General features: G+C 48.3%; 2 protein-coding genes and 1 long non-coding RNA gene across 8 annotated transcripts in view; 1 reads left to right on the top strand and 2 right to left on the bottom strand.

The window, feature by feature from the left end:
* LOC308063240 overlaps positions 1-8,073 on the top strand; it is a 66,801-nt gene extending 58,728 nt beyond the window's left edge. Inside the window, exon 2 of the long non-coding RNA XR_013927895.1 lies at positions 3,578-8,073. This is a non-coding gene — a long non-coding RNA (uncharacterized lncRNA). The remainder of the gene's footprint in view (positions 1-3,577) is intronic.
* CLEC3B (C-type lectin domain family 3 member B) lies at positions 7,594-15,932 on the bottom strand. Of its 2 annotated transcripts, none has more exons than XM_080385926.1 (3): positions 15,602-15,932; positions 10,883-10,981; positions 7,594-9,569 (listed from the first exon to the last, which is right to left on the bottom strand). In XM_080385926.1, exons 1-3 carry the CDS (start codon positions 15,705-15,707, stop codon positions 9,169-9,171), a joined length of 606 nt encoding a protein of 201 aa, XP_080242052.1. In that variant the 5' UTR covers positions 15,708-15,932; the 3' UTR covers positions 7,594-9,168. The 2 variants fall into 2 exon arrangements, with proteins under 2 accessions (XP_080242052.1, XP_080242053.1); XM_080385927.1 differs by lacking the exon at positions 15,602-15,932 and adding an exon at positions 13,138-15,580.
* Positions 15,933-15,951: 19 nt separating this feature from the next.
* The window catches only part of EXOSC7 (exosome component 7), a 31,500-nt gene continuing 19,572 nt past the window's right edge, over positions 15,952-27,879 (bottom strand). The window contains exons 8-9 of one of the 5 annotated variants that reach the window (XR_013927885.1): positions 22,064-26,751; positions 15,952-19,538 (exon numbers count right to left, since the gene is read on the bottom strand). Coding sequence is in view for 1 of the 5 variants with exons in the window: in XM_080385914.1 (XP_080242040.1) it covers positions 26,647-26,751 (105 nt within the window). In the remaining 4 variants the exon portion in view is untranslated. Of the gene's footprint in view, positions 26,752-27,879 lie in introns of all 5 variants that reach the window. The other 4 variants (XR_013927886.1, XR_013927887.1, XR_013927888.1 and 1 more) reach the window with 4 other exon arrangements.

Here is a 27,879-nt window from a genome sequence, read left to right on the forward strand (position 1 = left end):
AACATTTACCATAGTAAAAATGTCTCCACCCATTCACACCTTGCTTTAGGTGATGTGATGACTCCGTGACTTTCTGCTACTGAGGAACAAAACAGAGCAGCCGTTCCCCTCCCACTTACCTCGAAGTAAATAAAGATGATGAGAATAATGCATTCCTTTGCTCTTGAAGGCTCAGATACCAATTTTAAATTTAATCATTAGGGTGAAGCTTATTGCTTATTCTGAGATTAGATGCTTTCCTGTATGTTTCCTTTTGGGGTAATTTCACCTCATTTTGGTATATCTTATTGTCAACAATTCATAATGTATGCTAAACTTTGCATTGTCTCACGTCATCGTTGTGAGGATGCAGACTCACTGGGCACCCAGTTTGCTGTGGCAGGAGCTGTGAATGACACTTTTTTTTTTTTTTTTTATTCCTGGAAAAATCAACCAGTGTCCCGCAGGTGCAGTGGGCGGGCAGGCTGCGCAAAGCTTTTGGGAGTGACAATAACGGAGCATGCTGCCCCTGGGTGTTCCCAAACCACAAGCTACTTCTGGTGGTGTTAGTTGAAGTTAGTACCTCTCTGACTACCAAGCCTCCCCTCCTAGCCATGATGTTTAGTTACATCGCTATTCTGCCTAACCTTTGCCAGCACAATATCTTTAGATGACTTTATACAACAGTAGGAATGTGAGATACTAACTTTGTCAACATCGATAGTGGACTCTGGGTTTTGGCTGAGAAACTGATCACATCTAGGTCACAGCCCAGGAATGGGAGGGAGGGGGGAGAGAAGAGGAGCTCTCCTGCACAGCGGGAGAGCATGTTTCTGCCTCGGTGCTTGTTTCATCTTTCTCTGCAAAGCTGCTGCTGTAATAGCATTTGCTGTGGTTAGTGCTGCTGTTATGCTTGCAGTAAATGTACTAACCCTACTATGAAATAACCGGTACAGCTAATGCATGATGATACAATGGATGAAGAGTGTTGAATTGAGATTTCCAGGTGACCTTAATTTTCACATCCTCCTTTTTTTTTTTTTTTCTATCAAGATCCAGAGCTTTACAGCCTTAATGTCTCTTATTTTGTGTGTGTGTGTTGTCTTTCACTGTGCAGAATTCAAACCTGAGGTCCCCTGTCTGCAATGTCTGTGATACTCGGGTGCCCTCTGCGCCATGAATGATCACAGCCCTAACACAGACATTTCTGGGTGCATGTGGCGCCTGGGTGCTTGATGCCCAGGAGCCTTGTCTTGCCCCAACCTGTGCCTCTAAACCAGCTCCCCATGGCGAAGTTTGCACCGCCTGGTTACCTTTCCCAATGAATAAAGCAGTATCGTGTCTCTGGGGTGTGGCTGTGGCAAAAGGCCGGAACATAGGTGTTATGACACTGGTAGTCTTCTCAGTTTTCCCTCTCCTTTGACAAAGCTGGATTTTCCCTGCAGCTCTGCTAAGAGCGGCTGGGGAGCAAGTCGATGGGAACTTGTACATGAGATGAGCAGGGGTGAGAGGGGCTGGCTGCTGTGGTGCTGGCCTGTTTTATCTGCCTGGGAAGGCTTGAATTTAACAGAGAACTGGGTTCCTGGACCAGGTATGGCTTAAGACCGCAGGTATGTGTAATTCCTCATTGCTCCTGTTAGCTGAACTCCTAGTGCTGCACTTGGATACCTCAACGCTACACTGAATATCCCAGCTTGCTCTGTGCCGTGGGGATGCAGCTGGAGAAGTAGCTGAATTGTTGCAAAATACAATGTGTGCAGGTAAGTGCTAACATGCTGCAGTTTCCGTGGGTGGATGACGGATACGCAGGCTAGAGAACTGTCAGATTATGTGGTGGAGGTTTTTTTAACAGACAATTTCTATGCAACTTCCAAGTCCCCGTGCCTGGAGCAACCAACTTTAATTCCCAAGGAGTGTGAATTCAGGGCAATGGGAAAGGGGAAGAAGAGCAGGAAAAGGGAAGGATGGCAGGAAAGGAGCAGTGTCTTCTGCCCTCCGCAGGGGAAGGTGAGAAGGTGGGTGATCACAGGGCAGTATCTCAGCACCATGCGCTCTGTCTCACCTGATGCATCTAGTTCCTGATACTCAAGGCTGTAATTTTTCCATGGACTTCCAGGATCATCCAGGCTCCCTGTTAGGACATGAATCAAAGGCTGAACCTTTGGTTTTGGATGCATGCACTGCTCACTGCAGTTTGTCCTCCAGGGCTGTCTGCTCTTTTTAATGGACATTTATCACCTAATAAAAGTCATGAGGTGGTTTTATATCTGGCTGTGGACACTACCTACAACTGCGGTTCCAGCAGGCTTGAAAATAGGCTGCCTGTGTAGGCTGGCATAACAATTCCTGTGAATGTTCAAAAGATGGAAAAATTCTCAGTAATGGTTATTTTTGTTTGGTTTTAGGCTTTCCACATTTTATATGTAAGGTGGTTGTTGTTTTTTTCTCCAGTACCATGCTTTCAGAATTGCTTATTTTTTTCTAGCGATACGCTACAATTACTCGCTGTGTTCACATCCCTTTTTGGTGCACACATTTTAATTTAGGGATTTAAAAAGCGTTGATTGTTGTTCTGCTTCATTTTTTAAGGCAGGTTCAGTTTCCAGGCTGTCAGTCGCTTGCTGTAGGTACATAGCACCCCACCCACACAGCTCCTTCCAGGCCCTCGCTCTTCAAAGGAGCCAATTGTTTAACTGTGTTTATAACCAGTGCTATTTCTGGAGCATTTCCCAAAAGTTGACTCGTTTAAGGTCTGCCCGCTTGAGGGTTTGGCTTGCTGCTCTGATACATTATAGAACAAAGTGCAAGAGCCAGCCTCCATGCGTATGCATGGCAGCATCTCTGTGCTGGTGCATGGGCAGGCGGGACCTGTGGCATCACCCATCTCCTGGGGTTTGGGTCCCCTGTGTCAATGTGGCTCAGCACTCAGGGGGTTTGGGTTTGAATGCAAGCCTTTCCAGAGACAGAGCAGTGTCCACACTGCACGTGAATCCGGATGAAATTCAAGCTGCCCATGGACCACCCTGCTCTAACAGTAAAGCAAATCTGACCCTGTGGTTGAGCTGATTCACAACTGCATCTAACCACTTGTGAATTATGTGTTTGGACTGATCATTTAATATAAAAATACATTTTGTTTGCTTTTGGTTGAATAGCTGTATGAAGTTTACTTGGCAGAGCAGCAAAACCTAGTATCTAGAGCTGTGGCAACATTATGGAGAGAGATCCCATCTCATGAGAGGTTATTTTATTGTCTTTCTTGATAACCTTCCTCTGTAGGAAGGCTTTTATACAACAGCCTTTTTTTTTAATACAACATTAGGTCGGTCTCCCCCTGAAATGCCTGGTTTTCTCCTGTGACTGTAGAAGAGGAACCAGTTATGTAGGTAGGAACCCTTGCTCGGTGTCTGTGTAGACTGGCTGAGGTTGTCAGGGAGCTCTGCAGATCCCCTGGTTCCACCCCATGCTCAGAGCAAGGTCCCGTGGAGCAGGTTGTCCAGGGCCATGTCCAATCAGCTTTTGAGTATCTCCAAGGGTGGACACTCCACAGCCTCTCTGGACAACTTGTGCCAGGGTCTGACCACCCTCACAGAGAAAGAGGGTTCTCTACCATCTCTGGAGGTGTTTAAAAAATGTGTAGATGTGGTGCTTAGGGACATAGTTTGGTGGTGGACTTGGCAATCCTGCATTAACGGTTGGACTTGATGATCTCAAAGGTCTTTTCCAACCTGAATGATTCTATCAGTCTCTTTAAGCAGAATTTCCTGTATTTCAGTTGGTGCCCATGGCTCTGTCTTCCCTACCCACCCACATCAGGCACTTAAACGTGTTGGTAAGACCCCTGAGCCTTCCCTTCTCCAGGCTGAGCAGCCTCAGCTCTCGCCAGCTCCTCATACAGCAGCTGCCCCAGTCCCTTCACTATTGGTGTGGCCCTTTGCTGCGCTCACTCCAGTAAGCCTGTGTCCCCCCTGGACTGGGTAGCCCACAACCAGACCTGGAGCTCCAGATGTGGCCTCGTTGATCCTGAGAAACAGGGTACAACACTGAATGCCAGGGACCTGGCTTTGGGGATCCCTGTCAATGGGTGGGATAGAAATAAGGTTACTGATAGTGCAGTGGGAAATTAAGCTGGCCGGGGGGCATTTCTGCAAAGCAGTGGGTGCTGTGGGTTTTATTTCCCCTTTTGTATTTTCCTTTCTATAAGGTGTAGTGCTTCCCAAACAGTGTTTCCTAAACAGAGCTTCTTGGGACGCGCTCTTCATTGCCAGCCTGCAAGGTTGGCAAGCCGCTTGCGCGTTTTGCTCTCTTCAGCAAGCGCAGGCTCAGCTTTCCAACAGGGCTGGAGCGAAAGTGAGTATTTTCCGCGATTAGTCGATGGCCTCACCCCGTGGCAGCATGGCTGTTTGTGGGGTTTTGTTTCCTCCCTGGGGTGAGGCTGGACGCTGAGGGCACAGCGCGGGTGAGCAAGCACCAGGTGCTGGGTGCCAGCACCCGTGGCCTGAGCCCCAGCACACGTGTGCGGGCGGGAGGCTGCAGCGAGGTGATGCAGCCACTGACCTGTTTGCACGGGGCAGGACGGGGCGGTGAGGCTGCTGGCTGCCGGTCGCAGCTCAGATGTTTGGTTTTAGCTGTATTCGCAACAGTTCCTAGACGTCACCTTTAGACTCCCTCCAGGTACTTCTATACTGGAGATAAAGGGGGTAAACCACTGTTTTTTCACTCTGTACACCACAGGCTGATATTCTTTCATCCCCTGCTTTATCTTCTACCCCCGAAGAAATGATTTTTATACTCTCCATCAGCATAGTGACCCCCAACTGTTTTATACTTATGCTCCCAGTGGCTGTCTGGCTGACCCTTGTTTGTTGATCGTCACAGATCTGTGTTTCTTCCCTGCCTATGGTGGCTTGTGAGCTGGGAAAATGTATCTTTAATTTAGTTTTCATTTTATTTGCAAGAGGTGGGACTGAGAGGTCAGGTACTGAATGAGGTTCACTGCTTATGGAGAAGCGGGACCAAACAATAGAGCCTACAGGAACAACAAGGCTCAGCGCAGGGGCAGAAGTTCTCCTTCCTTTTTGCGGGGTGTCCTACCAGCGGTCTCATCCCACAGCTGGAGGTGGGAAGTGCCTTCCCCATGTGGCAGGCAGGAGCAGAGGTTTGGGGGCTGTTCCTTGCAAAAGATGACAGGGAGAGGGCACAGCTGGTGCGGTGAGAGCCTTGGGTCTGGGTAACCCCCAGGCTGAGTGGCTGGGCATAAAGGGCAGAGGCGTGGGGTTGGGTTGCTTGTTCTGAGTGTGAATCTTCACCCTCTGGCTGCTTGGGGTCCTTTTCCCATGTCACCAAACTCTTGCTATGAATTCACCCAGGACTGCTAAGGACCGAGTCCCACAAAAGCATTCAGGGCTCAAAACAAGCTTTTGACTTGTGACTTCCAAATTCTTACCCACTTTGCCTACCTGGCCCTTTTACTGGTGGAAGCCAAAAGCAACATGGCTGCTGGCCAGGGCGCTGGGTTGTGGTCGTAGTGTGCTGTTCTGGCCTTTGCTCGGAGGGATACTTCAGAAATGTGTTACCCATTTTCTGGTTAACCATTTTACTTTTAACTATTTAGTCCTTTGCCGGTACTTCAGGACCTTGGTGAACTGGGGTTGGGGAAATCGGCTGGGTAGATTAGCATAGCTCTGTTGAAGTCAGCTGTGGACAGCATAGCGCGGGGGTAATTCTGTGTGCTCCCCTAGTAACTTTTGTTTATATAAATGTATGCACGATTCATGCTTCATCTTTCCTCCGCTGTGTTACAGAGCCTCAGGCAGCTGAGCAGCGCCATCAGTAGCACAGGACCTTACATACACAACATCTCCTATTTTAATAACATGAGGTTTGCTGGAGACTGCAGGCATCGCAGTACATCGGTTCAGAGGTGATCGCTTCCACATTTCTTTTTTCTTGGGGAAGAGGTGAGGTTTCTTTCCATTAGTCTGCATGCCTTCGGTTGTGACCACGCTTTGCGGACAGCAGATGTTGCTCTCTGGCTTGAGTGCCAAAAAGATTTAACGGAAGATCAAAGAAGTGATGCTTGTCCCAGCTCCCAGCAGATGGACCACATCTGCTCTGGGCAGTTCCCATTGAGCCCATCTGGAGTGGGGACAGACAGTGTCCCCTGTTCAACCCCTGCACCCCATCATTCACCGTGAGCACAAAACATGGGGTTGGCCACAAACAAGCAAAAGAATGCTGTGGTAAGCAAGGGTGAGGTATCTTCTAGAATTTCTTTTTCTTTAGCTTTTAAAACAAAATTCGTAATCCATAATGCATAGTAAGAAACAGCGTGTAGAATAATACTAAACTCATAAATGCAACCCTGGAACTGCAAGGTCAGTTTTGGCATCCTGGATCCAACAACTACAGCAGGAGCAAAGCCACCCTTTCCTGTGCTCCTCCCAGCTTTAGAAGAGCAAAACATCTATGAAGAATGGTGCTGGCAGGAGCGTAGCTATGTGAAAATAGAGAGCAAGAGAGAGATACGAGCAAGAAATCTGCTGAGAGCAACTTGTTATTTTCTAGATTTTGACAGATTGAGTCTTCAATGTCCTCTCTGGGAATATCCTTTGGCATCCATCTCCGTGGCTGTTTTTCAGACTCACACTCCACGCAGAGATGGTCCCGCTACAGCACCCGCGTCTTCCCCAAAGCTCAGCATTGCCAGGGCCCATGGCTTTCACATTGCCCCTCTTTAGTTCCCATAGAAGCCCTCTGTTCACTTCTCTGACCACACGTTTGTGTTTTAAGACCTTGTGGTTTATGACCAGTCAGGATCAAAGGCAGCAACACTTCCAGCTTTGTATCTCAAAATGTGGAGGGATCATGTGCCAAGGGAACTAGAGGGTTTATATTGAGACAAGCTGGCTTGTAGGGTGTAACTGTGACCTACAGCAAAGAGCTTTGGAAACCTTCAGGATCGGGGTCCAGAGTAAAGTTCAGCAAAGGGCTGTCATCTTGTGCAAGAGCAACCTAATTTCACATGCAGTTCTGCAGCAACTGAAACCTCCCAGACGGGTGTGGAGCACTGTCTTCTTCATGTATGATCTTCTTTCCTTTGTGGGGTGCTGAGGAGGAGGAGAGAGAAGTCGTCGCCAACTCAGTGGGGGAAGGAGAGGGATGCTTGGAGATGCTGCAGCTCGGCTTGTTGCAGAGGAGGTGGGAGGCAGCCCGGGAAGCGCTGGCTCTGTGCTGGGACCTGAGGTGCCACCTCCCCCAGCACTGCTACTGCTGCCAAACGGGGGTGAGGGAAGGACTTTTCTTCTGAGCTGGCATGTATCGCAGAGTGACATTTCCTAGCAGCAAGGGGAGGAAGGAAATCTTATTTTCCTATAAAAGGATTCCCTGCCTGTATCCCACATGTGGCATGTGACTGGGATGATAACGGCAAGGGGGGGGTGGGGGGTGGGGGGAATCCTATAAACCATATCATAGGGCGGGATAAAGCTCTCGCTTTCTGCTTTTCCCCTCTGCCTTTGATATCTCTGACCTTCTGACAGATCCCTGAAGCTGCTCTGAAGAGAAATGCAAGGAGAAGAAAGCACTCCAATCACATTGACGCAACACCATTCCTTCAGCAAGCTATATATATTTCTTTATTTTATAGTCATTTGAACAGCGGAGAGTTTGGCAATAGTGACAGCCTTGGAAGTGTGCACTCTGCATGTGTGTGTATGTGCGTGTGTGTGTTATGAACCTTCCAGCTTGGCTCCCACTCGATGTCTTAGAAGACCCACCGTTACTGTTTTTAAACAAAGCAGCAAATCGAGATACCTCTCCCATGGGCTCCTCAAGAGCATCATGTCCCCAGACCCCCAACCTGGCAGCGCAGGGGGACGTGACCCCAACTGGAGGGGCTACTTCCAGGCACTGGACTGCAAAGAACCGCTGATACCTTTCAGCCAACAGCCAGCAAAGCTTCGTTAAGCTGTTGGGGGACCCTGCACTGTTTTCCCATCGTTGCTGTTTATTTCACTTTTTTGTTTGTTTCTTTAACCCTTTCCCCAGCAAAAAATTACTGAGGCCAGACCTTCAGCAGGGCATGACTTTATCGGCACAAACAGTACTCGGCAGGTTTGTGTTTGATGAGGACTGTGCCTGGACCAACAAGGACTGGACTATTTCAGCTGGGTTTCCATCACTGCAACAGGTCAGGTGATTCCTAAAGCTGCTGAAATAAGTTGTTCTGGGGTTCATTTTCAATGCACAGTTGTTTTTTATATGGCAGCATATTCCCTAATAGCATTATGATTCTGTTATTGATATAATATTTTCATCTTCTGTTTCCCAGAATATATTTGACTGACTATGTTATCGCTGCTTCCCTCATAATGCTGGAGCATAAACCAAGTTTCCGATGGGATTTTTTCTAAATAACTGGCAGCAGGTCCCGCTCTCCCACTGAAATCAGTGAAACTGGCTTCTGGCAGATGAGAAAAGGACCAGCAAGTGGGGAACACTTCTGGAAAGACACTTGCCTTTTCAGTAAGTCGACCCATGCCTGTTACTTGCTAATTCATTCATGCATATAACAAAACTAGTCGAACCACCCTTTGAGCAGCTGGTACTTGGCCAATAAGCCCAATTGTGTATCTCAAAGCAAAGCAGGAGTAACTCCCCCTGCTCATGGAGGCAGGACCTTGATCCACAGGGAGCCTGAATCGGGGCACTGTGAGGAACAAGGAGCTCCCATGGATTGCTGCCAGGGCTTACGGGGAAGCAAGACAGAAGAAAGCAAGAACTAGCTGCGCTGGTGTCCCAGCAAAGCTCAGCAAGATGGGAAAGGACACTGCAGAGCAACAGCCCTGGGCAGGCAAGGCGGCTCTCTGCCAGGCTGGACTGCTGTACTGGTTCTTTGCTGAAACAACCGACCTGTCCTAATAAATTCCCTGTGTAAAAAAATATATTTATAAATCACGCCTTAGTAAGAACGATGCAGCTGCTAACGGGGTTGGATGTGGCCAAACACAATGCTCTAATGCTCTCTAATCCGACACCGAGCCGTGACGACTCTCTCTGCAAAGAGTGACTCTACTTGAACGTGTGTGCGTGTGTGCATACGTACATGTACACATACTTATAGCTTTATCATCCTGCTGCCCAGGGGGGAGACCCGGGTGGCAGGCGGGCAGGGGGGAGCCCCTGCCGCTACACAATCATGAACTGGCAGACGTAGGGCAGCTGGTCTTTGCACCTCTTGTCAAACCACTTGCCGACGGCAGCCCCTGACAAAGCTGCGCAGTTTTCCAACTTGCCTCCGTCGGGCTGGGTGGTGATTTCAGTCTCCCAGTTCTTGTAGCGGATGGGGCCACCCGTCATGTCGACCCACTTGCCCTCCGCTGCCATGTCATTGAGGCCCAGCCAGATCTCTGCCTCCGAGCCGATGCTCTTGCGCATGTAGTCGTAGAGAGCATCGTTCTCCTCCCCGCTCTGCGGGGTGCTGAGCGTGCCGCCCTGCGAAATGCAGTTTTCGCTGGCCTCGTGGTACGACTTGGTCTCCGAAAACGCGAGAAAGCATTTGAGGTGAATTTTGGTGCCTTTCAGGCAGACTGAGAGGTTACCACATGAACAGAACAAAAAGACAGAAAGGGAATTGGTTTTAAAAATGGTGCCTGGGAAGAAGCGGCAGCCACAAACGTGGCGGCCAAACAACAGTTTTCACTGCTTAGGCTGCGCAGCAACCCTCGGCTGTGAGGAGGTCCCGGGGCCCCCTCCCTCCTGCATCTCCTCCCCATCTGCAAACCGATGGGAAAAATGGACCTCGGGGTGCCCCTGCCCCCCTCCTGGGCTCTGCCACCGCTGGAGCGGAGGCACAGCCTGGTTCTCCTGCCCCTTCCCCTGGCCTTGCTCTTCTCTCACGGGTTTGTGGGAGGCAAAGGTGGTGATGGGCACTGCCCAGTGTTGGAGTATTTGGGGGGAAAGTCTGCAATGCCAATTCAATCATCTTAATTACGCAAGATGAAAAAAACCCACCTTTTTTTAATAAGTTTTGATCAGAAGTGTTATGCTTGCATAGCTCGAGGTCTTCAGCGGAAATTTCTACTTGCCTCTGACTTTATTGTTAAGAATGGCAATATTTTTTTTTCTTTTAAGCTCTAAATCTTGAGAATGCAGGGTACTGTAGCCAAACAATAACTAATCAGAGCCATGTATTAATATCCAAACCAATTACATCTCAGTGAATGTGAGTTTGGAACTAAAGCCTTGATTTTGCTTTTAAGTGTTCCTTTTCTTTCAAGGAAAAAAAATCTCCTTAACTTGCATTTTCATCTCATTTCTGTTTCACGTTCTGCAAATCTCTCTCCCATCAACATCGGTGGAGTTTGCACAGAATAACTGTGGAGCCTGGCTAGAAGATGGACATTTTGGGACCATCCTCTATATGTGTTCAGTGAAGCGTGGTGGGACCGACCTCCAGTGAAGTTCCCTGGGCAACAGCATGGTACATATAAGAGACCAGGTCACCATTTCACTGGGGGCCGGACAAAAGCGTAAGCTACATTTGACTAAAGCACAGACTAATCCATTACCCATACTTCCAACTCATAAATGAAAATTAACATCTGGCTTAGCGTCATAGAACTATCCATAGCTTTACAAAAGGGAAGCTCTAGCACATAAAAGGGGGAGGGCACATGCTGCACAACTCAAGTCATTAACTGCTCAAGGGGTTTCACCTGCCTGGAGGGATTGCAATGACCCCGCACTTTGCTTTGATTCCCCAGCTGCTCTCCCCGTGATGGACTCCTTGTTGCAGGGCACTTGGGCATCTCTTGTCAGAACGTGTGGAGCGATAGTAGCCGCTTTATAAGCAGCTCCTCTCTCAAAGCAAAAGCCATGCCGCCTTCAGTGAGTCCTTTACCTGTCTGGAGTGCTTGCTTTTCCTTCAGTAGAGCAACCTCCTGAGAGATGTTGTCAATCATGTCCTTCAGGTCTTCAATCATTTTGAGGCTCACACCATCTGTTGGAGGAATCAAGGGAGGAGCATAAACATTAGTTGCATCCCCAGGGGACACAACCGAAGCTGTTCTTATCAGCAGAACTCCCCATTTCTCTGCCCTCAAAGAAAGACAAACAAAATGAATCCACAAAGTCAACACCTGTTGACAGTCACACATCCATCAGAGTGAGTGCTCACCAGCCTGGTTCCACTGTCAACACAGGGTTCCCAGTTTGGGTTTCGGGTCTTTGCACCCTATGGGGATTTGTGCTGCAGGGGGTCTCCCCTTGGGCTGCTGCTGCAGTGCTGGGGTGGTGGTCACACATATGAATGTTGCAAGGGGCTCATCTCTGGAGCCCCTGTGTAGGGCACTCACCTGGGGTGGTGCTGCACTGGGGTCAAGCTCCCAAAATGCAGAACACCATCTAGTGCTGCTCTGCCTGAGCCGGAGTCCTGCCACACACAAGTGTTTTGTGGGGAACTTCAAGCTGCTGATGAATAGGATTATTTTTTTTCAATTCCTCAAAAACACGCCCTCCCTCTCTCTACTCACAGCACACCTTCCTAGCTTCCCTTCAACACCCTAACGCACGATTTTCTCTGTATGTACTCCTTGCTGTGCCCCTGTCTGCGCTGGCAGGAAAGCGCTTTTCTCGCCAGGCTGATGCTCAGCAGGAAGTGCTGGAGTACCTCCACTAGGTCTGCCCTGCACCACCAGCCACCCCAGCCCTCAGGCCATCACAGCTGCCTCCGTCTCCCCTCTGCCTTCAGCATCCCCAGTGTAGGTACCCAAAACCTGCTCTCCTGCCACGAGAAGACACCTCCTTGGCTGGGGAGTTGGTTAAACCAGCTACTAAAGTCCATGTCTTGCTAGGTGTGTTGCCTCTACAATGGCTCCAACCAGCTATTCATTGGTACTTGGATTTTTCCTGTCTAGAACTAGAAGGACCCTTAATGTCTTGGAGATGGTAGGAGATCGAACACTGAGGCATTTGTATTCATTACGCTATCTCTGCTGCTCCTATTGCTTTACCTTGCCTGGCATAAGCATCTGGTAGTCCTCATGGGGTGAAAGGGGACAATTTGTTCACGAAGGCAGTAGGATGGGCTTCCTCAAGGGTCAAGGAGATGAGGGGCCAAGGCACCAGACCAGGCAAATGGAGAAGTAGCTTGGATGCTGACCAAAACCACCAGTCCAAAGATTACATGGTGCCCTGAATATAAAAAGCCTGAGGAACCAGGAGGGCATTAAGCTGCTTTGCTCATTGCTCAATTAACTTTAATGGGCCCACTTAACACCGAGGCACTAGTTATTGTTTTGCTGCCTTTGATGAAAACACTTTGTGGGAAACAGTTAATTAATGCCCTTTGTTTTCCACGGAGCTTGTCTGGCAGCAGAAGGGATGTCACTTAGGTTTAAGTAACATCCAAGGGCCACAGCCCTGCCAATTAGTCTTGCTGGGGCAGCTCCTTACCTTGTTCCAGCAGAGTTTGCTGGTGGGTTCCCATCTGGAGGGTCCCTGCCACACAAGGTGCCACACAAGGTGACACACCTCCTGAATAATTGCCTAAGGGCCCTGTCCCTTTTCACCACCTCATTCCCAAATCCCGGGCCACAGCATGTTCCTACAGCAGCGCATTCAGCGGGGTGTCCCAGGGAGAACTGGGAGCAGTGGATTTGCACTTCGGCTACAAAGCCAGTACCGCGGCTGCATCAAACAGGAGTTGAGTTTTCTATGTTATTGCCAGAGGGGTTTGCCTCTGCGCTGTCTCTTCCTCAAGGCTTGCCTCCCACAGCCCATGATCGTGGCTACTTATAGCTTGGGTTTGCTGTGCCTGAAGCCAGCGTGGCAGCTGCCAGTGTCGCTCGCGGGAGCTGGAGCGGGTCCTTGGGTGTCTGAGTGTCAGCACCGGGGTTAAGCGTGGGCAGAGACAAGATGAAAAGAAGACTCACAGAAGGATGCGAGTCACAACAGTCTCGGTTTGAAAGCCTAGCCAGTAACATATTGGACGCTGCAAATGGGAGCTCTTGCCTGGTTTTCCTTACTCTAATCATATGCTGAATAACAAACACATCCCTCTGTACTTCTTTTTGATTATCTAACTACCCCTATATGAAATTTGGATCTATATCTGGGTTGCTTAGCTCAGCTAAGCATCATCTGTTTGATTCCCACCTGAATGTGTTTCTGTCCCCCAGCAGGGTGAGCATCGCTCTGGTTCACAGTATCTGTCATCCAACCTTGGCCATCAGTAGTTCTTGTAACACAAGGCGTTTCCACAGATGTCCCAGACAGAGGTCAGGTCCCATATTGCAGTCTGTCCCTGGATCAGAGGAGGGGACCGAATGCACCTGCGGTGGCTTTGCATCACTGTAAGTGTTCACAGGCATCTTCAGGGAAGTGCCATTATACTGAAGTTTTGGGTGGCATCAGGAGTGGAGCCCAAATCTGTCCCTATCCGATGATTTAAGCATCCGGGCTTTGATTTCCATCTCCAATTACCTTAAAAATACACGTGAGTGCTATGCAAAGATGCCCCTAGCACTCCAATATGACCAAGGGGAGCACCCCCCTGCCCCCCCCCCCCCCCCCCCCCAGCTGGGAGGTGCTATCACCTGCCTTCCCTGGACACCCTTCTTAACAAGACTGCTGGAATCCCACCTGTCCCCCAAGACATTGGGGTTCAGGGAGAGTTTGCTGAACTGCTGCATCTGGAAAAATCACTGGAGAGCAATTTGGGGGTGAAAAAACCCAACAGCAGGCAAAGTGAATGTGCTGTCTCAGCATTTCCTAAATGTTGTGGTTTGGCTTTTTCATGTTGAAACAGCACCATTTTTGTTCTGAAGCAGATCCAAATGTAAGCAATAATTACAAAAAAAGAAGGAAAAAAAAAAAAAACCAAAAAAAAGTAAGAAAAACAAAAAGAGAGGAAAAGCTTGGCTTGAATCATTGCTTTCTTTTCTAACATCTGTGGTTTGGCTGAACAGATTAAAAAAAAAAAATAAATCCAGCCAAACACCCCAATCCTCCAGTGGCTTCACCCTGCCCGACCCTCCCGGGTGAAAGGCAGGGGGTGTGCTGGGATGGGGTTGGGGATGGGACGGGACCCGACCATCCTGTCATCGCTCAGGGCAGGAGCAGCTGAGCCCTGGCCCCTGCAGCAGGTGGGCAGGCAGGCTTGGATGTGGCCAGGGGCTGGGGGGTGAAGAGGAGCCTGGCAGGGCAGTTGTAGTGCTTTCCTCCCCCCTTCCCCACCCCCTGGCATTAACCAAGAAACGATGGAAGTTTCCAGTAAAGGCAGGGCAGCTGACCTGCCACGGGGCTGGATGCATCTGGCCAAAAAATGCCAAGTTGGGTTTTTTTTTTTTCTCCTTTTCCCCACAGAAAACTTGACCTCTCCTTTGCAAAGCAACTCCTAAGCTCTCAGTAAAAATTGCCACCAGCTGTTGCAGATGGCTTGATTTTTCAGGATACCTCTCCTCAAATGTTTTTAAATCAGAGCCCAATTTTCCTGTCAAAAAGGTGAATTTTCTCCCACCTTCTTGTGACCAATCAGTTACAAACAGCAGCTGCAGTGATACAGAGAGGAAAATAAGATTTCTCTGAGAAACTGATCTCTCTCTTAGTACCTCCAGTGAGTGCAATGCATGTATGTACCCTAAATGCACCCAGGGGGTGTTTTTTGCTCTAGAAAACAGCCACAGACTAAGGATGTGGAATAAGCAGCTATGCCGTGATTTCATAGAAAGATCTAATGGGAGAAAAAGGAAAAATTTCTCAAGGATGGGATCCAATGAAAATAGACACCGGGTGAGCATAGAGAGCAGCCCGGCCAAGCAAATTCCTGGGATGCTTCTTCACTCTCTGCTTCATTCCAAGCAGGAAAGCGCCTGCCAGAAGCAGTCTGAGCCCGTGCAAGTGCAGTCGGACGCACCGGGCAGGCGGGCTCACACGCCGCCGGACTGCAACGCAACCTGCTTCCCGACCTGCCTGCTCCCATAATTAAGGTGCATTCAGTCAGAAAGAGAAAGGCTGGGGCAGCAGCAAAAAAGAAGAAAAAATTAAAAAAACCCAACACCACCAGGGAAAAGAAAACTTAGGCATCTTTTTGTGTGCATTGCCCTCTGATAAGCCTGAGTAGTTGGAGCCTGCGTACAGCTTGACATACACCCGGGGCAAGCGTTTTAAAATGAAGATCGATGTTGGTATTTAATGGATTATATATTATCTGCCTACTCTTGTCTCCAAATCTACAACAGTTGTCAGTCATCTGCCACTTGCTTCTGTAAAGTTAATGAGGAGGGGTAGGGGGTCATAGAAATGGAGATTTTAGTAGAGGAAAAGTGCGGGGCAAACCTTAGAGATAACACGGAAAATGCGGTGCCCTCTGAAATTCTGACCAAGATGCTCCATCAGATTTATCGAAGGTACAACTCCCCAAAAAGCATTTCAATACCCTCACTGCTTTACAGAAGGGCCACACAGTCATTCCCACGGGGCGGTGGTGGGGGAAAGACACTTCATTAGGTTTTAAGATGCCTTTTACAGTTTCATTAAAGCGCTGTTAAATGCCCAAAGGACCAGGCTAATTGCATCCCCCGCAAGGTTTCCTTGTGGGGAAGGTGCCGCCGCTTCTTACCTTTCTTGGAAGCCCCAGGTTTTTGCCGGACTTTGGCAGTTTGCTGGCTGGAGACCTGGGCGAGGGAGAGGATGCAGAGGAGCAGGCAGGCTCCCCGGAGCGCCATGCCGCTGCCGTCGGTGCCGAGCGGAGGTGGAGTGGCTCTGCCCTGCCCGCACAGCCGGCTCCGCACCGCCTGGGATCGCAAATGGCTGTCCCAGAAAGCCGCCCGCTGAGCCCCGGCCAGCGGCAGCCGCCCGGCCCGGGGGGGGCTCCGGCGGCTCCAGCCAAGGCTGAAAACATCCCAGCGGGTTTGCGTTTCTTAGCACACTGCTTGTTTTTGTTGGTTTTTTTTTTTCTTAAAAAAAAAAAAAAAAAAAAAAAAAAAGGGAATGAAAGCCTGCTAAGCTAAACATAAGGAAAGGCTGTGAATACAGCTGGAATGATTTCCTAAGTTTCTTTAGCAAAATGCCGTGAGTTTGATCTTATGTGTCACTGATGGCATCGACACCACAAGGTGTGAAACAGCGTTTGGGCGGCTGAGAGAACAGAAAGGGCCCAGGTGCCCGGGCAGCCCCTCGGCAGGGCTGCCCGCAGGGGATGCTGCCAGCCCCAACAGAGGCAGCGCGGGGGGGACTGAGCAGCCCACTCCTTGCCATGGCACAACTGCATGGAGATGTCTGGTTTGTTCCCACTGCAAGGGGCTGCTGTAATCCCCTCAGCCTGAGCGCAGCCACAGGGGCAAAGGGCTTTTTTTTTCTAGGGTAGTCCTTGCTCACGGAGTAGGACAGCACTCACCCCTCAGAAAACCAATTCTACCACGGCCTTGGGGGGTTGTCCTGCCATCAGTGCTTCTCCATAAGAGATGAGTGGCGCCTCATCGTCTGCCTCTTCCCATCTCTGTATGAGGTCCCCTCTGGAGGGTGACTCCTGCTGCGGGGACCCCTGTTTCCCTCCTCCCTGCGGGGATGGGAGGCAGGTGCTGGGCAGCTCTGCCCGAGGGCAGCTTCCATCACAATAGGTTTGGATCTCTATTTTTGGAGACAGTGCCCCCCAGAAAGGGGGGTGCTGTGCACAGCTGCCCTGTGGTGTGCACGGCTGTGCCTTTGCTCTCTCCCAGCAACCAAATTTATATTGCAGGATAAGGCTTTGGCCTATGCCCATGTGGGGCAGCTTGGTGGCACTCCCCCTCAGCTGTGGGACCTACCTGGGGCTGGGAGGCAGCAGGGGATGACCTGGTGTTCGCCTCCCTTTTCCTTGCACCAATGACTGGGGACAGGGTGGCTTCCAGCCCTGGCTCCAGTTGCCAGTTCTGGGGCAGTTCCAGTGTAAATCGCTCTCCACACGGTGATTCCCATCCTCGGGGTGGAGAACATCTGCATTGGCCATACCGTCCTGTACCCCTGTAGCAATTTTGCAAGGACAGGGGTGGTCAGTGCTGTGGGGCTACTTGGCAGCAGCATCACACTGAGACCTTGGAGGCATCTGGGTGGCACCTTCCAGGGGAGCGAGACTCCTTTGGTGGCAAACACATCCCCACCACTAGACCATGCAGCGGCTTCACGTGCTTTTCATTTTCCAAACCTGCTTTTGGTTCTGTAGTACAGGAAACTAAACAACAGCTCCAGAGGTTTTAAGCAAACCAGAGAGCTGCTCATCGTGTTGCTCTTTAACCCTTTCCATTGCCCTGGCTGGCAGCTGGAGGCATTTTGAGTCTGCCTAACCCCACCAGCAGTGAGGAGATCTCAGTTTCTACAACTTTGTTCCAAAAATGATCTGAAAAGGGACAGTGTTTTGGCAGGCCTGGGCAAAAGCAGGGACGAAGAAACCTGGGCGGATGTTTGATCTGCTGCTGCAGATGCCCCACTAAGAGAAAGGCGGCTCCATCTCCACACAAAGTGCATTGCTTCTGCCTGGCGCTGGACCACTTCCCTTCCTCCCCTGGCAGTAGTCACACTTGTGAGAATCAAAACCTAGAGGTGCACTGTGCACTTAGGGAACCCGGCACGCACCAGGGACAATAATCCAAAGTATCTTGTAGCCAGGTGCTGTGGCTTAACCCCAGCGAGCAACTAAATACCATGCAGCCGCTTATTCACTCCCTCACCTCCTCCAGTGGGATGGGGAAGAGAATCTCGAAAAAAAACCCAAAGGTAAAATCTATGGGTTGAAATAAGAACAGTTTAATAATTGTAATAAAGTAAAACATACTACTACTACGAATAATAGTAAGAGACAGCAAGATGAGAAAGAGAAATAAAACTCAAGGAAAAAAAATAATCCAACCAAACCAGGTGATGCACAATACAGTTGCTCACCACCCGCTGCCCGGCCAGTCCCAGCAGCAGTCCTGCCCCCCACAACTAAGTCCTCCCAGTTTATATACCAAGCATGACATTCTGTGGTATGGAATACTCCTTTGGTCAGCTGGGGTCAGCTGTCCAGGCTGTGTCCCCTCCCAACTCCTTGTGCACCCCCAGCCTCCTCGCTGGCAGGGCCTGGGAAAGTCCTTGACATAATGCAAACGCCGCTGTTAGCAACAACTAAACACATCCATGTGTTATCAGCATTATTCTCATTCTAAATCCAAGACGAAGCACTGCACCAGCTACTAGGAAGAAAATTAACTCCGTCCCAGCTGGAACCAGGCTACCAGGTCTGTCAAAGCACAGAGACATTGCATAAGACACAGCAGCTCTGAAAAGCTGGTTGACGCTTCACACCCACCACCTTGGACCAGGCTGAGTACGTGAGGGGTCTTCCCCAGGGCCACCTGAGTGGTTAGGTGACCAAAAATGCTTAGAGATTTGGGTCTTCACTCAGTTTGGGGAACGTTCAGGCTTTTAAGTACCCTTAGAGCTGTAACAGAGAGCTGGGATGAGCTGCACTTGGGACAGGGGGAACAAGTTCCACAAAGAGCCGTTCTCCTTGAGGGCCCCTTGCAGGGTCCCAGCCTGACTTCTTGGAGCAGCTGGGCTGCGCTGAGCAACACTGCAGCCCAAACCAAGGCCACTGCCTGGTGTTTTGGGTGCTGGTCGTTCAGCAGCTGCAACACAAGTGGGTGAGCCTTTCCTGCAAGAGGAACAGGAACAATCTCAGCAAGCAGAGAAAATTCACGCAGAGAAAGGAGAGAAGGATGGGCATTTTGTAGAACAAAGTGCTCTTGACATTGGCCATTAACCTTAAATCTTTTCTGAAAAACTAAGGCAAGATGCCACCCAGCGCAATGTGAACCACTGGAGTTGTAGGAGCATAAAAAGTCCGAGATAAACAGGGGTGTGGCTGGAAAAACAGCTGCCCTTGATTTAGTTTGGCCACAACCGTTACCCTGCCTTCACTTGTACTGATTAAGGAAAACCCTGCCCTTATAATCCTACCTGAATAGAGCTCCTTTGGAGTCCAAGCTCACGAAGCCAAGGAGGAACGGGTTTGATTCTTACTCCCCTTTACCACACACACGTAACCCCGCTCAAATTTAAGCCAGAGAATATGTATTTTGGGGATTTGCCGTTCTTCCGCCTGGACTATCCCAAAATGTAATGAAGCCCAGGAGATGCCAGACAGCTGCATACACATACATCCTCCCTTCTCTTGACACTTGAGTAGCACTTACCTATCCAAAGTACTTTTGGTAACTCGGCACCTCCCAGTTTTCCTTGGCTTCAGATTTGCTTGCCAGCCTTTACTTTGATTCAAGTCCTGCTGCGCTGGGGAAAAAAACCCAGAATGTTCCCTTTGCTGCTGCATGTGAAACGGGTGGCTCTGGTGTGGAGTCTGCCAGCAATCCCTAACCACAGGTGTCTGGGACCTGCCAGAGCATTGCATTTCTCCAGTTCCCCAGCCGAAATGAGAAGGGCTGGGTGGCTTTCCATTAGCGCTTGAAGAACAGGTCTGCAACCAAAGGGACCTCTCCCTGTGTCAGCCAGCAGGTCCTGTGCTGGATGCCACCGTTGTTATTCTTGAAAGAGAGAAAAAATGAAGAGAAGTAGACTCAAAAAACTTGTCTCGCTGTAACACCTATTCACAGGGAGCTTTACTCCAATTCTGCCCTACGTAGATGGAAACAAAACCAATCCTTGACACTTTAAAAGCTCTTAAACCCCTGCAAACCCACCCAACAGAAGCAAGCTGAAGTCTTGCTGCAATGAGCCCAGAAGGGGATGCTACAGGGAACGAGCACCTAAAAGCTGGAAGACTCCTGCCGGTCCCCAGCCCGGGCTCCTGCTGAAGCCCCAGGCTGTGGTTCCAGTTAAGTCACAGGACTATGGGTGGTCCCTTTGAAGGTGGCTCTTTGGGCAGACACCACGCTTTCGAGATCCCGATGATTCACACTTCTTATGTAAGGGAGGCGTGGGAGGTGGGAAGAGGTAAGCCTTTCTATTAGATGAACTAACAGAACTGGAAGACAGCAGCAAGGTTTTGGCAACGCGGCCCCTTCCTTCCCCTTCAGGGCTGGAAGAGAAGCAGCAAACATGAGAGCTGAGGAGAACCAGCTGGGAGGCTCGTGGCACATGTAGCCCATCGGAGAGAAAGGGAGCAGGCAGTGGGGGAAAGACAGCAACAGCTAATTCATGGAAGGGTTAATGAGAAGTAGACAGACTGTAATTGTGCCAAGAAACTAGGGCTTTGTCCATGATCTTTTTAAATCTGTGTAATTGTGGATTTTACCTCCCAGCGAAAGCACTTCACTCCCTGGTTTCAAGCCTGGTCTCCTTGTCGGACACGAAGTAGCTCCTCATAGCTATAAAAAAAAATTGAGATAAAAAAACAAAAAAAGAGGGCAGAAGAACCTATGCTTATGGAAACTGTCCCAGGGCCGCAGGGAAGCAGTCAGAAAAGTTTACGTGGCTTTGGGAAACCCAGTAAGCAGGCTGTGATGCTGAATTTGGAAGGCTTTCAGTCAGCAAAACAGGGGCTGGAATAAGCCCATGAAAGGAAGCTGGATGCTCCTGGCAACGATGCAGACCTGCGATTTCATTCCCAGCCAGGCAAGGAAATGGGCAGCAAGATCAGAGGCTATTTTGATTCAGCTCCTAGGAAATGAGCAGGTATCGCCAAGTGAAGAAATGAAGCAGCACTGCTGCACAATGGCTGGAAAGTGGAAGGGTGGACTAGATAACAGCATTCACACAGTTATTATCAAGATCAGCAGTTACCAGACCTGGCTTTTCAAGGCTGCTACCAGTTCAAAGGCAGGCCACCACGATGCTGAAACAATGCTTGCTTTTTGCCTGCAACCCCCATCCTCTGGCAAGGCTCCTGGCTCCTCTGCTGGCACTGACAGCAGGAGAGCAAAGGGGAGGCTCAAAGGCATCTTTACGTGGGGGGTCATGCAGCCTCAGCCGCACCACAGTAACCTTGAAGAAGAATGGGAGAGGAACAGCAGTGGACAGTAAAACACGCTGCAAGGAAGTGCAGCTAACAGAAGAAAATCTCTTCTATTAATTAGCCACTGCCCAAACTTGTGATGGCATCATTCCCGGTTTCCACCAGCATAAACACCACCACAACAGGTTAAAATGAAAAGAGCCAGAGATGCGGATCATTGTTTCTGAGACCAACCGAGAAGAAATGCAATAATAGTTCAGGAAAGGGTGGTATTCATAAGGACAATGATGGGGAAATCCAAGGAGTCAGCACTCTGCCAAAACGTTATCCCCAGCACCAACTTTAGGAAATGGGCTCTGAGCCTAAGGGGGGAGCCTTCCCATCACATCCCATGGGAAGCACGGCTCACATCACTACCCTACATTCACCAGTGGTCTACGGGACAGAAGGATCTGTGCTAAATGAGATCCTTTGGCCTTAAACTGGACCCAAACGTGGGGAACTTGAACTCAGGTGCTATCAACTGCTTAAAATCCTCCTCTTTCCAAAAGGAGCTGCACCAAAGGACTCGCCCTCCCTTCTGTTTGGAGCATGCGGCTCCTGTGGGCAAGGGGTAAATCCGGCTGTTTTCGCTGCTTCACTTTTCTGCCCATCATCTGTGTCCCTAAGTCCAACCAGCCAAAGGAAAACTGTAGTCAAGTGTCTAAATCTAACACCAAAACTGGAGAAATTCCTAATTGTGTAGGTTTGCCAAGCAGGCTGCACAAAACCGCCTGTCTCGGCACCAGCTCAAGTGAAGTCACCGTTGAAATTGCAGTCAGTATTTTAGAACTGGCAAGCAGATGGCAGTTCTGCCAGCTTATGATCTTGTTGCATGTCATTCTCACCTTTGAGAGACAGGTTTGCTTTCATCTGGCTGTGGATGCTGAATTACGGATTGTAAGAGAATTTCAAGGTCAGTCTCATGAATTCCTGAATTTTTTTAAATTTAGAGAAAAGTCTGTGTGATCAGACAGCAGGAAGGAAGCAATCCATGCCCTTGAAAAGCCTCATCAGATGCAAGCTAGTCTCTCTCCGGGGAAAAGAAAAGAGGCTGGAGTCAAAGCAAGACTTTTCAACCCATAGGTTTCCAACGCTGGAAATAGCAAAACTTACCGTTTGCCAAAACACAGGAAGAACGTGTAATGAAAGTGCTCCTCTGGAAGGGCAGGCCTGCAGGCTGGTGGCTCCAAGGACCTCCAACACCCGAGCGCAACTGGCTTGGCTGCAGTCCCCACCATGCCAGCTGAGTGGAAGAGGGCCCCTGTACTTCAGAAAGCAGCTGAGATTTAATTTCCTTTTTCCCCTCGGAAGGTATTAGCTAAGGGGCTGCAGTAGCCATGATCTTCTCCATCTAAATCAGACAGATCAAACCTCACCTACAAATGATGTGATGTGAAAACTCGGGTGTGCTTGTGCTGCTGCTACTACCCTCATCTTGAGAACAGAACGGCAACAGAGATGTTCACAGAGCTTTTAAGATAACCACAGCCTTATTAAAGTGCTCCAGTCGATGAAACTGAGGCTGAAACCGTCACCAGGGAGTCATTAACAGCAGCACCTTTGAGATCCTAACATCATTTTGCAGGAACAGCAAAAAGGTTTTTATTACTGAACAGTTAGAAATGCAGCTGATCCACGGGGAAAACCGAGGAACCGCAGTCTCTCCGTGGGGAGATGGGCACCGAGGTGCCCTGCTGTGGCTGAGCACTGACACTGGGAGTCTGAGACTTCACAGACAGAGTGAGGGACCAGGCACTTAAAGTGCCAGCCTGAAACCAGTCCCTGGCTGCCGCCTCCCTGCCAGCAGGGAGCAGGCAGGTGACACCTGCCTCTGCCAGGCACAGCTAACAGGCGCATCCCATTTTGCGCGAGAAGGAACAGCGTCCTAGGAGGTGAGAGGCTGGGGAGCTGGGAGGAACAGCAGAGGCTGACAGCTAAGAGTTTCAGTCCCACTTGCTGACCTGCTCTTGCACTTTACTCAAGTGTGTTAAAGGAAAGGTGGGAACAAGGCTCTGGGGTAAGGACTGGAGAGCCCAGGTCTCACCAGTCACAGAGTCTCTTCTTGCCCCCTCTCGGTCGCAGTGGCTGCTTGCTACAGGCAAAGTAAACCAGCGCCACAGCAGGGCTGGAGAACATCCTGCTGCTCAAGGAAGCAGTGGCGTCTGCAGAAGCTTAAAAGAAAAGCTGGAGGCAGTCGTAGTAGAAGGTGGTAAATCCCAATTAATTCCTATTTACAGAGAAAATGCAGAAAATCCGTATTATCTACATCAAATCAAGGCATTAAGACCCCTCGAAGAGACTTGAATGCTTCAGTCTCACGGGAACCATGGGCAAGCTCTGGCTCACACTAACTTGTCTTTACAACAGGCTGTGCTGAAGCAAGTTTTCACAAAGCCTGACTGCAAGTGGCACTGCCCTCTCCTCCCCATTGCCCCCCTGTCCCAGGCAGAACAAGCTCCCCTCTCCTCCCCAAACTACGTAATTGCAATACTGAACTGCTACTAGTTGGAAAACATTTGCTGATGGGATTCCTGGGCTTGGTAAATCTGCTGCGCATCAGCCTGAGGGTAAACACAGATCTGGAGGAACATGAGAAGCAAACCAGCCTGGTCCACCAACCTACAGCCTAGCCCTCCTCCCTCAAGGGGACTGTCCCTGTCAAACAGACCTCTAAGCTGGGGTACACGGGGAAGGAGGAAAAAAAAAACCAACTGTAAATTGCAGCTGGGTGCTTTTTAAGCAACACAAATAGAAGCTCAGCACGACTTGCTAGACTCCTCATCTCTAGTACACAGCTTTCAGCCTCTCGACACTCCCAGCAGAAGCAATTAATTTCTGGGACAAACAGAGAGCTATCCCGCTCCACAGATGTTTCCTCTTAGTTCTACTGGACTGGAGTCAATGAAAACGTGGCAATATCTGCACAGCAACACATGGAACTTTCCACCAGCCCAGATGGGAACAGGAGTAGTCTCAGATGAAGCCTCCATTAAAAAATCTAACTGCTATTTTTGTTTGGGATGGAAGGGAGGGGTTAAAGAAAGCTAAAAAAAAAAAAAAAATAGAAATGGGCAGCACAGCTCTTAACATGCCTGAGAACCACAGCCTCAAAGATTTCTTGGCAGATGTATCAAGTGGAAGAGCTGTAGGCCCTTTTACCCTTGTCTGAGCTTTGTTTATCCATTTGGGACATAAGCTGGTAGCAGCAAACCTCCAGGGGGAGCGGAGACCAACTAACAGCTGTATAATACTTTTGGCCAGGCTCATTATTTGTATTTCAGGGGTAGAAGCATCCCCAGTCTGAACTAGGGTCACAATGCAGGCCCAATGCTTTTCCATGCCAACAGACGGGAGGTAGCAAGTGTGGAAGCAACAGGACCGCTTGAAAACTCCCAATTCATTCTGTGCCTGCTTATACACCTGCAGCAGACCTGGGGGGAGGACACGCATGGTTAGAGGAGGCACTGCAGATACTTGCACCATGTTAATTACAGTGATGCTTGCAGGAAGTGCTTGATATCAAGTACTTTGGGACTGAGGTAGCCATTTCTGTATACACAGCTGCTCCACAGGTTGCTCTGTGCTGGCAGCAGACACAGGTGCTCAGGTACCAAGAGTTTGCTTTTTAGGTATCTTGAGCATATACCCTGGATCTCAGATGGGGTAAATATTTGCCATCGTTACTAAAACATATATTTACCTCCACAGAGGTGTCAGTTAAACCTGAAACACACTGAGGTACAGTCCTCCACTCCCCACCCCCACCATTTAAATTGGTAACAATCAATTTAATATGAAAAGAATCTGAAGAGGGGACAAGAAGCATCTTAAATGATGTAACTTGCAAGATGCTTGGAGAACCTTCAGCTGGAAGGCTATGTAGAAACATGCTGTTATTACCATGTTACAAAATTCACCCTGTAAGTAAGTCTGGACAGCCTTTTTGGTATCCAACCCCAAATCTGTAACAAAACAGGCAACAGCTATTCAGACAATGGCTGTGGTTTAAGACTTGAGCTTTACATTAACCATTTTCTGAAACATTAAAGGATACATGACCAAACAAAAACTGCCTGTGGTAAGTTTAAGGTACTGTAAATGTTCCTCCCTCCCTTTTTAGTTTTTTTCTACTTTCTTACAAGTAGCTTTGCATGGCAAGAAATGGATCACAGCTACTATAAAGCTGATGTCAGGTTAGTCTTTGCCTCACATAGAATAACTCTACTGGAGTGATTAAAAAGAGTATGTGTAACCATTGTCACTTCTTGGCTGTATTACTACGTACCACTATTGCAACTTAACTAAGCCATTACTTAAGAATACTGAAAAAATCCCACCTCTTCAGAACAGACATTTTGGGTAAGTTTTGTGGGACAATTTATTTATATATATTTATTTAACCTGCCTGCTCATTTTAGTAGTGGCTACACATATCTTAAATACACAGTAGTATTGCAGTCACCTTGAACAACTATATGAATGAGCTCTAGGAAAAGGGCTGAAGAGACTTGGGGACCTTAAGTACACCATATATTTTAATGTGATCTTGATCATTAGTTTGAGCCATAATATGTTTTAACCTATAGCTACAGCTCTCCTTCAGCAAGTCTTCCCCTTCTCCCCATCAGCACGTTCCAGTCAAAATAACGTTCTTAATCTGATGCTAGGAAATTATAACAGGAAATTCAGAAAATGCTGCCTGAGTAAGAGCTAAAAAATTCCTGGATTATTGTACTAACTTTTGCCATAATATTTGTTCCAAACAATCTTTCTAATACTTGCCGCAGAAAAATCAACTTCTTGAAAATCAGCTTTTTCCTCTGACTTCTTCCATCTGTTGTCTCTTCCTACCCTGCCAAACAAACAGCTCTAACTGTCTGCTGGGCCAGCCAGTTGGTGTAAGGAGGGAATCCACTGCTTTGAAGACCTGGTGATACAACTTCATTGCATACCTTATCTGTCATCTTCTGTCTTTCCCTATAAAGGATCATTTCTGACAGGTAATATGCTTTTCCAGCTGAAGTATCAAACTCTTAAAAATTAACTTATTTTCCCTTCTACCTTAGCCACAGTGAGAGGTTTTGGCAAGGTTACTATTGTACCTGCTGGCAAAAGGGATAGGCAGAACACTAGAAAGCAAAGAAATCCTGGCTTAAAATATGAAATAGAAACTTGGGACTATGTTGTATTTATATTTATAGGAAAATCTAACCATATTTCATTCAAAGAAAAGTAAGGTAATTTGAAGGAAGGCTTCCACCAAGTGCTGTTCTCATCTGGCTGGTGAACAACAACAGAAAAATGTTAAGAGGCCCAAAACCGGGCTTGTGTTGTACGGAGGACGACCCCATATATGCTTTATAACACTGTAGCTGGTCTGCAGAAGTGCAACACATGCAAACAGAATTAAGTGGAACCTACACCAGTCACTCAGGAAAACAGACTCAAGCACTTCCCAGGCAATTGCACCAATTGGTGCTGGTGTGCTTCCTAGGTGTGGACGATTACCCATATGGAAAGCATCTCAAATTTGCTTATTTGCATTTAACTGTAGGTTTCTTTAAAATTTTAAGACATTTTAAAAGCCTCTTAGCCAGAAGGATAAAGGTACTGGAACAAAAAACATCCTTTTCCTATATACAAACTGACAAGATTGCACAATCAATTAGAAACAGGTTTGATCATTTAATAAAAACTCATCCTAGAAATCCAACTTTCTGCCGTGAGGTCCCCAAGCTCTCTTCTTCATCCAAAATCTTCTGAAGGGCTATGTGCAAAGACTTGCCTACTCTTTTTCCTGTCTGCAATGAAAAGAAAAAAACCCAAATTTGTGACATATGCTTATTAAGAGGAAAACAACTGTCACAGAACACTTCCTTTTGACAAATATTTTCCCTTTAACGGTTCATATACACCAGCTGGTATAATAAAAATATGATTTTAATTAAGAAAAATAATGGTGCTCAAAGTTTCATTTTAATTTGATTAAGTTTTGGAAAAATGTACACATAAAAGGCAGTGCTCCCATTCATCAGAGAAGTACTCCATGATCATTATACTAGATCTGTGCACCACTGAATCACCCAGGAATTCTAATTACACTCACATCAGGCACAAGCATACATCCAAATTAGCCAGCACATGCAATAAGAAACAATATGCTAGCTGCCAGAGGACAAGAGACACCTGACCAGCAAAGCAGCCTACTAATCCAAAGTTCATTAAACTCTTCTGAATGTGCTCAGAATCAGCGGAGTTAATTTAGACCAGCTCAACACCCTGTCATGTCACCAGAGAAGCCCAGAACACACACTGCCTGCATTACCAAATTAGTCTATGTGCAGATTCTTCACTATGATATGCAATTCTGTACTGTCCAAGCATCTTAACGGAGTTAACAGAAGGTTTTATTTACAGAAACAAACTCCAGCAGTAGAAAACCACCAGGATTAGTTCCAACACCAGTGTCCACTCTTCCTACATGCAGAACTGTACTGTGGAAACTACAGAACAGGGAAACACTGGGCAACACTGAAATGAAGATCTTAAGGCGGTGGTGCCTGTTACAGCTTTCCCAGGGTTTCTCTAAACAAACTGAAATATTGACTCCACATAGAGATTAAGAGAGCCCACCTATCCCTAAAAAGCCAAAGACAGATTACATTAAACTGAGTTTATTAGCTCCTGATCTATGCAACAAAGTCTATGCATGCCATACAGTTGACCACAAAGCTCTCTCATCTGTTGATGACAAGTGCCACCACTGTGGCCACACAAACCTTAAAATAAGGCACGTTTCTAATCGAAGAACCAGGTGACAGGATATAGCCTGTAGTACCAAAAGAAATCTGGGAAGAGCTTTGATGCAGCAGGGTAGCTGTCAGCCCTAGACACTGTGAGTCATACTAAATAAAGCGGGGCATGCACAA

This window comes from Falco punctatus (genome assembly GCF_963210335.1).
Source record: "Falco punctatus genome assembly, chromosome: 4".
In the NCBI taxonomy this organism is placed as follows: Eukaryota; Metazoa; Chordata; class Aves; order Falconiformes; family Falconidae; genus Falco; species Falco punctatus.

Excerpts from the sequence above, each read along its gene's own strand:
- CLEC3B (XM_080385926.1), bottom strand. The coding sequence starts at position 15,707 with ATGGCGCTCCGGGGAGCCTGCCTGCTCCTCTGCATCCTCTCCCTCGCC. Across the intron at positions 10,982-15,601 it reads ACCTGGGGCTTCCAAGAAAG|ATGGTGTGAGCCTCAAAATG; the intron begins GTAAGAAGCGGC and ends TTCCTCCAACAG. Across the intron at positions 9,570-10,882 it reads AAAGCAAGCACTCCAGACAG|TCTGCCTGAAAGGCACCAAA; the intron begins GTAAAGGACTCA and ends GTAACCTCTCAG.